This window comes from Salvelinus namaycush, chromosome 10, assembly GCF_016432855.1.
Source record: "Salvelinus namaycush isolate Seneca chromosome 10, SaNama_1.0, whole genome shotgun sequence".
In the NCBI taxonomy this organism is placed as follows: domain Eukaryota; kingdom Metazoa; phylum Chordata; class Actinopteri; order Salmoniformes; family Salmonidae; genus Salvelinus; species Salvelinus namaycush.
In genome coordinates this window covers 40,542,362-40,552,228 of record NC_052316.1, presented here as the reverse complement: position 1 = coordinate 40,552,228, position 9,867 = coordinate 40,542,362, and the positions used below count along the sequence as shown (strand labels likewise).

The window sequence follows — 9,867 nt, the reverse complement described above, 5'->3', positions numbered from 1 at the left end:
AGGGGTTGTGGAAGAGAGGTGTGTGGAGGAGGAGATGGAGGACAGGGCTTTATGGTGGAGTGGAGTGATGAAGGGTTGGTGGGGTTGAAGGAGGGCAGTGTGTGGAGGAGGATATGGTTTTGTGATGGATTGATGCTTGTTTTGTGTAACAGAGTAGCAGACGCACACAGACTGGGTTGACTGCACTAGAGGGGCCTGAGCGTACTGTAGAAGGAGTCCATTCCCTAAATAAGGGATCATTTCAATGTTCATCCAGGGAAGAAACCTCAGCAGCCTGAATACGGGTGGCCTGTGTACCTGATGTGGATTAGGGTTTGCATTCCTACTAGAAAAGGACAGTTCCAGTTAACTTATTGTTGGGAGCCAAAGTTGATCTATTATTAGGCTACATGTATGAAAGGGGGAAAACATGATCACATATTGGGCCGATTCTGATTAGGATTACTCTGGGTCCAGTACACCAGCCTATGGTGTTTCTGGGTAATATTTAATATATTATATATATATGTCATATTTTCAAGTCTTTAGTCTTTTTTTCAAGGTTAAATTACATATTTATTTTAGGTATTTACAAACGCTGTAAGATTATATAATATTTAATAAAACAAAACATGAAAAAACATAACAAACCAAACGTGTCATTGAATTGCTCATTAATGAATTTTGTAACATTGTTCAAACATTTGGAAAATTATCCATATGTCAACTAAGACTAACTTGCCAACTGATTTTAGAAAATGCTACATAGCCAGTGCAGTAGTTTCACACACTTATCTGGAAAAGCCATTGACAAGCGGCCTGTTACATGAACCATTTAATCATGACCTCATGATTCTGTTTCCTGCGTGTCCTTTGGAAGAAGTGACATAAAGTCATCATGGAAACATCCCTCTCAGTTGTCTAGGAAACATTGCTGTTGTTGTGGGATTTAGCTGATTCCACTGGTAATGTAGTGCTAGATATTGACACTTGTTTGCATTGAGAAAGACTGGGTAACTGTAATGTAAATTGTGTATTGAAAGGCATCTATATAAGCTGGTATAGAGAACATAAACGCTGGCTTGTCTTCAATAATGACTAAATACTAGTTCAAGCCATTGGGAGAGTTTTAAGTCCAATTGATTCTATGCCAGACATGCAGATTTTGCAGATCACAGCATAACATTTTGTCATGTCATTTCTAATGTGATATAACTCCAGTACTCCAGGACAGACAGACAGAAAGACGAGGAGGCCTCCTCCCTCTCGTTGAGTCTCTCTCCTGGGTTTAGTTTGAGTGGCAGGCTCTCACACGTTGAACAACCTTGCCACATACATAACTACAGCATAGAAATGACTCTGCTGTGACCCCAGCACAGGTTGAAAAGTTCACTGCATAGAAATGACTCTGCTGTGACCCCAGCACAGGTTGAAAAGTTCACGCATAGAAATAAAACATTTTTTAAACATAAAAGTTATTCAAGCAGACGTTCATTATTTACCCACAATTTGATATGTCATAAATTCAATTACGGAGCTTCCTATTTAGTGGAAACTGACAGAAGCACATGGAACCGCTGGAAGCGTGCTTCTGGTTGAACTGTGGTCTGAACTGTGGCTGAACCCAGAATTACGGGAACAGAAGAGGGGTTTACCATGATGAAGATAGAAGCTACTGGATGCAGGTGTGCTGTGAGTGTAGAACAAGTTCATAACTAAGAAAGAAGACAAAAGCTCATTGGCCCTTTATTTGATGTTGGCAGCAGTCTCCACATTCCAACCAGGGATCCAGATGTTCAACAGGTTTGCATGGTGCACCCTCTTCTGTTGAGGAGCCAATACTGTAGCATTTATTCTTATTCATGTAGGCCTATCCTTAGTTTTAACAGTCTGACCCCACTGTGTTAGGAAAATATATCCTAAGAATGCAGCAAATCTGTCATGTAAAAATCAACAATCAACAACCTGACCTTGATCTTTTGATGTAACTCACACGAGGCTGCTGAGGGGAGGACGGCTCATAATAAATGGCCAGAACGGCGCAAATGGAATGGCCACAAACCCCTGGAAACCATGGAAACCGTGTGTTTGATGTATTTTATACCGTTCCACTGATACCGCTCAAGTCATTAACACGAGCCTGTCCTCCCCAATTAAGGTACCACCAGCCTCCTGTGTGTCACAGCATGGTGACGAAACATACAGTCAGAACAATGCCAGACATTCTACATTCCACAACATAATCCACAATGTTATGTTATGATGAGGGGGTCCGTGTGATCACAGTGATCTAGCTGATCAGGCGTTCTAATCCTCTTATAGGATGAAGTCACAAGCCTCTGTGGCTGTTTGGCCTGGCTTCTCCTCTCTCTCTCTCTGGGCGCTGCTGCTAAAGGTGAGCTACAGGTACTCAAGACAATGATGATTGGTTGCGTCTAGCTAGCCTCCAATACATTTTTTTTTTTACATTTAAAGAGACGGGTCCAAATCAAGAGTATTTCCTTAAAAAACATGAAATTGCAAATACACCCAACACAAATATAAACACAACATGTCAAATGTTGGTCCCTTGTTTCATGAGCTGAAATAGTAGATCAGTAGAATAGTAAAATACAGGTGATCCTGTTACAGACTACACACGGCCCAGGGTAACCATGGTAACCAGGGTAACCAGGGTAACCTTTAAGGGAGACTGTCTTTCACGTCTCCACAACCAGTGGTGTGTCTAACCCCTATCACCGCCTCACTGAAACCTCCCAATGGAGCTTTCCTTTCATGCAACCTGGTGCTTCTCCTGCCTGTGGTTTCTGAAGCATGTAACAACACAGTCCCACCAGACTGACAACATCTTCTGGTCACTGCGGCGACCGTTGCATCGCATGGGTGGCGGCTGGGCCTAGTATCCAAAATATCCTCTCTGTGTCTGTCTGGAGTCTGGACAGGCATGTCACCACTTGCCCCATGCTCACAGTAACCACAGAGTTTCGGTATGTGAAGTACCACAGACACAATTTTACTGTAGCTGCAAGTCATATATACTGTATAATAGCCTACAGTAAGTGTTGTGTATCTGAGGTGGTTGTTGTTGATGTCAGGGTTCAGGAGTGCAGTGTAAGCCTGTGGCCTGTAGCAGTGTTGAGAGAAAACATCAAGTGCCTTATGGAAGGGCTGAGACAGATATTAGCCACAAACAAAATAAGACCTATAACGTTCCATAAAGTCAACACAGTAGCGCTATACCAACCGCTACATTTTTGTTTAGACAGTGGGCTATGCATGAATTCCCATTATAGATCAAATCAAATCAAATGTATTGGTCACATACACATGGTTAGCAGATGTTATTGTGAGTATAGTGAAATGCTTGTGCTTCTAGTTCTGACAGTACAGCAATATCTAACAAGTAATATCTAACAATTCCACAGCATATACCTAATAACGCAAATCTAAGTAAAGGAATGGAATAAGAATATATAAATATATGGATGAGCAATGTCAGAGTGCATAGGCTAAGATGCAATAGATAGTATAGAATACAGTATACACATATGAGATGAGTAATGCAAGATATGTAGACATTATTAAAGTGATTAGTGTTCCTTTTATGAAAGTGGCCAATGATTTCAAGTCTGTATGTACTGTAGGCAGCAGCCTCTCTGTGTTAGTGATGGCTGTTTAACAGTCTGATGGCCTTGAGATAGAAGCTGTTTTTCAGTCTCTCGGTCCCAGTTTTGATGCACCTGTACTGACCTCGCCTTCTGGATGGTAGCGGGGTGAACAAGCAGTGGTTCGGATGGTTGTTGTCCTTGATGATCTTTATGGCCTTCCTGTGACATCGGGTGCTGTAGGTGTCCTGGAGGGCAGGTAGTTTGCCCCCGGTGATGCGTTGTGCAAACCGCACCACCCTCAGGAGAGCCCTGCGGTTGTGGGCGGTGCAATAGCCTTACCATGCAGTGATACAGCCCAACAGGATGCTCTCAATTGTGCATCTGTAAAAGTTTGTGAGAGTTTTAGTTAACAAGCCAAATTTCTTCAGCCTCCTGAGTTTGAAGAGGCGCTGTTGATTACCCGAGACTTCCGAGAATGAGATTAGCTAACACAAATATTTACCTACAGTAGTTATAATAAGCGCCCCCATCCCTCTCTCTCTCTCTGTTTATTGGGTAGGTTGTTTCTCAGTTTGCGCTGTGAGCTTTGATTCATGGCACCAGCTGCAACACTCTAGTCGACCCACACAAAACCCCACTAAGACGTCACATCATGAGGCATTACACAGGGCTGAGGACCCGGTCTGGGGCATGATGCTCCCTTTAGAGTGTAAAACTATAGCAGCTGGTGGCTCTGATCTCACGTGAAAATACATTTCTCCTTCCTTGTGACTTTGCTGTCTCACGCCGCAAATATGAATGGGCCCCTCTAACAATGAACCCAGGAAGTGTATTCCTAGACACACTGTCATCTGTTACTGGAATGTGTTAATAGAAATGGAAAAAACACATCTTAACTTCCATGTCATTGCACAGGCCCCTTTAATTTATGGGAATCCCAGGGATGTTCTGATGCCCTTTGCAATCCAGATCCTGGGATTGAACCGCTTGACTCCGTGGGCCACATCGTCACTCTTCTAGGAAGAGCCTATAGACGAGACAGGCCACCAGGGAGACTCCTGAAGCCACTGCCACACCTACAACACAGAGGAGAGGAGTACTGACTCATATGGAGGAGAGGGGAAAAGTAAACGGCAGGCGAGAGAGAGAGGGTATGCTGCATCACAACATACCCATGGTGATTTTGCGCCTCTGCTGGATCTTGTACACCGGGACCCAGGTGCTGTCCATGCCTTCCTCTGAATCTCCAACCAGAATAAAAGCCGTTAGACACCCAACTTACTCTGCTTCCTAAATGCTTCCTATCGGCTTCCTATCTGCTTCCTACCAGCTTCTTACTGGCTTCCTAACTGCTTCCTACCTGTGCCCTACTTGCTTCCTACCTGCGTCATATCTGCTTCCTAAATGTGTCCTACCTATATCCTACTTGCTTCCTACCTGCATCATATCTGATTCCTATCTGCTTCCTAACTGCTTCCTACCTGCTTCCTACCCCTGGATGTGATCTGTGTGGCCAGTATCTAAACCTACACTTGACCCCTGGATGTGATCTGTGCGACCAGTGTCTAAACCTACACTTGACCCCTGGATTTCGGTTTTCAAACAAGATTTGACATCTCTGAGGCGGATGACTCAATGGTAGAATTTAACATAGCAGAGCGAGGGCGAGGTTACTGTTAGTGTACACCTCACTAAACTACAGGCAGGTTGGCTGCGAGGAACCACCTTCTTTATTGTAACACATATCTGATGCCTGGGGGAGATCAACTGACTTCAGCTATTTCTTTTCTTCTGCTTGTCTTTTATTTAAAAAAAAGAAGAAAATCCATATTGATGCTCAATCATCTGTAAACCACACAGATGAAACAGGTCACAACAAGATCTGAACACACACCGTAACCGTGTCACAAAGGGCACAGGTATCTTATTGAGAAGTATGCTATGGGTGGGACAGAAACTGAAACTCGGGAGGAACCTTAATAAAAGCAGGTAGACACAGGTAGTGGCAAAAGTAAGAATAGAATAGAATAGAACTAGAATATAACTATTATCTATGAATATGACGATTTGCTGATAGCCTGCCCTACGTGCATTTTAAAACATGACATCAAGAGGAATAAAGTTGATGACAGATGACAGGCATGTACGAGAAGGTAACAACATTTACTGCTGTGACATTATCAGACCTGTCTGTAAGGCCTACTTAGAATAGTGATCAAGTCACATTTGACACTCACTTTCCAAAATGCAGCCAAGTATATCTTATCGCCCTTAAGGAACATCAAGACATCTATCTGACCAGCAGATTATCTTTTGGCAACTTTATGAGAAATTGGTTTCCATTTCAGACAGCATAGACGGAGCTGAACCAGTACCTAGCCTACCTTGGTGCCACTCCAACCTGCCCTGTACCAGCTGCTGGGTGATATGGAGCTGCCCATCAGGGATGGTGAAGCCTGCCCACTCCCTCACCCTCTCCTGGACAGCTGCCTCCGTCTCAGAGGAGAGTATGTAGTCACACAGAGAGATGCCAGTATCGGGAACCAGGAAGAACACCCGCTTAGCCAAGGGCTGGGAGCCCATGAATGCCTTCGCTATAGAGACACATACACATAGACACATGCAAACACACACACACACACACACACACACACACACACACACACACACACACACACACACACACACACACACACACACACACACACACACACACACACACACACACACACACACACACACACACACACACACGGATATCTGCAGGGTCACACATGCACTCAGATATATGCGTACCTGTTTCATATACGAAGGTCGTTTTTACATATTTTACAATTACTCAAGAGCCTCTGTCATATCGTCATGTATGATGCTGGTTGAGTGTACAGTACAAGAAAAACTACAGTGCCTAACCATCGCCATCTAGTGGCAAAGCTGTGGACTAATTATTGAATTTCAAGGCCATTTAAGAACTACTGCACTTGTAACTAACTATTCATCAGTTGTTTCCTACCTGAGTTTTCATCATTTATCAGATGTTCAAAGAAGTTTTTGGCACTGCTGTAGACACTCCTGATGATGTCCCTCTTGATGTACTGTGAGTGACATGGACTCAAGGTCATCAAAAAAATCATCATGGCGGGTCATCATACCGGGTGCCGGTATTATTGGTGCCGGCAAGATTTGATACCATGGTGGTGGTCTTGGCAGTGGTCCTTGCAGGGTTCATGTACGCTCTGCACCCCAGACTCCCCTTCAGTCTCAGGATACAGCTGCATACCTGCACTGACGCAGTGGACGGCCTCTCCCCCAGCTTGCCCCCTGCCTACAAGACAACCCAGAGAGAGAGAGAGAGAGAGAGAGAGACAGAGAGAGAGAGAGAGACAGAGAGAAGAGAGAGAGACAGAGACAGATGGACAGAGAGACAGAGAGAGAGAGAGAGAGACAGAGACAGAGAGACAGAGAGACAGAGAGACAGAGAGACAGAGAGAGACAGAGAGACAGAGAGAAGAGAGAAGAGAGAGACAGAGACAGAGACAGAGAGAGACAGAGAGAGACAGAGAGAGAGAGAGAGAGAGAGAGAGAGAGAGAGAGAGAGAGAGAGAGAGAGAGAGAGAGAGAGAGAGAGAGGAGATTGCAACGTGGGTTCATCTGAACCTCTATATGGAGCAGATTTGAGCCCGTTACACTGATCCATAACAAGTACAACAATCCGATTTTTGCAGTCATTCTTTTCCCTTCTCAATATTCATATTCCCACTTACCGTTGGGATGAAGATCTGGCCTTGAATCTTTATTCTTTGTGAATTGTTCCTCTAAAGAACATACAGGACATAAACAGTTGTCATTCACAAGGATCGTCAGCAACGACATTGCAATATTCAGTTGCACACCACACCAAACTTGCCTTAGTTGTGGGGTTCAAATTTGTCTTAGCTGGTAGCTTTTTGTTGTTGAGGAGGCAAACACTGGCCTCAGTCTTCTTTGCCCACCTCATCATCCCATCCTAACATGGATAAGATGTATTGTCACTTTGTCAGTAGAAGTAGTGGTGGAAGAAGCCTTGTCTGATGGAAGACTGAATGTGTAATAAACATGTAACAATAATAATCATTAAACTAGGCCTCTGTCCAAAATGGCACCACATTCCCTATATAGTGCACTACTTTTGACTGGGGCCCTAGGTTACCTTCATGGCCTGCATCAGACCGTGGCGGGTCTTGTCCTTGATAGGGAACATCAGGTCGATGTCCATGGGGCAGACAGCAACAGGCCAGAATGCTGTCATCCACTGCAGGTAACTCCATGTCGCAGATTTAGAAGATTTCTGGAAGACATGACGTGCAGTAAGTCAACGTTTATCAACACTAACCAGGAACGAGAGTTCAGCCTTTTCTCTCCTTCTCTCCCAGTACCCCCCTCACGCTGCTACTCGCTGTTTATTATCTATGCATAGTCCCTTTACCCCTACCTACATGTACAAATTACCTCGACTAACCTGACCGGTATCCCCTGTATATAGCCTCGTTATTGTTATGTCATTTTATTGTGATACTGTTTTATTTTATTTTTTACTTTATTTATTTATTAAGTAAATATTTTCTTGAACTGCATTGTTGGTTAAGGGCTAAGGGCTTGTAAGTAAGCATTTCCCTGTAAGGTCTACACCTGTTGTATTCGGCACATGTGACAAATACAATTTGATTTGCAGTGTATTGCGGTGTTAGAAGATAATACACAGGCAAATGAATGAATGAGTAAAATGTTGAAAATCTCAACTCTGTACTCACACTAGGTTCTTTAATGTTCATAATCCAGCAAGTCACTCTGTGATGAAATTGTTAAGAAAGAGTGTGTTCTCTTTAGTCTTTGTGTTATGTGCATGCGTGTCAGTGTGTGTGTGTCTGCGTGTGTGTGTCTGCGTGTGTGTCTGTGGATGTGTGTCTGCGTGTGTGTGTCTGCGTGTGTGTCTGTGGATGTGTGTGTGTGTCTCTGTGTGTGTCTGCGTGTCTGCATCTGTGTGTGTGCCTGCGTCTGTGTGTGTGTGTCTGCTTGTGTGTCTGCGTGTGTGGATGTGTGTGTGTGTCTGCGTGTGTGGATGTGTGTGTGTGTCTGCGTGTGTGGATGTGTGTGTGTGTCTGCGTGTGTGGATGTGTGTGTGTGTCATCAGCAGTGGAGACTGAGTAAGAGGATACTTGTTGGTGTTGGAGCAGATATGAAGCATCACTCTGTCATTGGTGTCCTCCTCTGAGAAACCCCAAAGCCTGTCCTCGGATACACGATTTTCCACAGCAACCATAGTCTAACAGAGAAAATGCAGACAGAATACAGACAAATGGATAAATCATCAGATAGACAATCAAACCAAAAATATCTAAAGAAAGAAAATTAAGAAAAACAAAATAAGAAGAACAAAGAAGAAATTCCTGCCTCACCCGCCTCATTTTCATATGGCTCTCTTTGGTCTGATGGGACGGGGAGACCACAAACATGCCCAACACAGACAGTCCTCCAGGAACCATGCGGTTCAGCTTTAACAAAGGGAAAAATGCAGGAGTCATTAACCAAACCATAGACACTTGAATATCATAACACTATAACATCACAGTACAACAGAAGATCGTTTCAGAATAAACAATCCTCCATATTTCTCAGGCATGTTCTCCAATAAATCTCACATGTTCTGCGTGATCTAGGATGTAGTCTTTGTCATCCTCATTCATCAGGCCACCAGGATTGTCCTCCTTTAGTGGGGTCATCGCTGCATGCACCACAAACTCCCCCTGTAGCAAAACAAATGTTGAACAAATAAAATTATATTGCATTGGATAGCCTAACATTAGAAAGACGGACCACGTCCCCTTACGTACAGTAGGCCTAAATGTCTCACCTGTCCAACTAAAAGTCCAATGATGTAAGATGTGCTTGCTTTCAGGTCAGCAAAGTATTTATCCACTGCAGCATCAGCAATGATTCCTTTTCCCATTCCTAATCTGCAATTACAAATGAAGATCAATGAGAACTTTACGGTATAGGACTTTAGGTAGGCATTGTCAGTGTATTAGAAGAATGCAAGATTATATCATCAAAGAAACCTACGGGGATTTTGTTTCAATTTCAGACGTTTGGGATTTTGCTATCGTCCAGTAAACACCACTTGACGACTCTTTTCCACTTCGCTGAGTTTCCACTACCTCATCTCCTCAACGGGTGATTCGAGAACATGTATGCAGTCATAATGCAGCAATGCATTGTGACAGAGGGAAGTTCTAGCATGTCC

The 9,867-nt window shown here is 43.7% G+C and overlaps 1 protein-coding gene across 1 annotated transcript; it reads right to left on the bottom strand.

The window, feature by feature from the left end:
* Positions 1 to 4,595: 4,595 nt before the first annotated feature.
* LOC120054345 (protein odr-4 homolog) lies at positions 4,596 to 9,346 on the bottom strand. Its single transcript, XM_039001756.1, has 9 exons — positions 9,266 to 9,346; positions 9,023 to 9,118; positions 7,777 to 7,914; positions 7,352 to 7,402; positions 6,778 to 6,912; positions 6,601 to 6,682; positions 5,972 to 6,181; positions 4,760 to 4,831; positions 4,596 to 4,663 (listed from the first exon to the last, which is right to left on the bottom strand). The coding sequence occupies exons 1-9, from the start codon at positions 9,344 to 9,346 to the stop codon at positions 4,596 to 4,598; spliced, it is 933 nt and encodes a 310-aa protein (XP_038857684.1).
* Between the last annotated feature and the right edge of the window lie 521 nt (positions 9,347 to 9,867).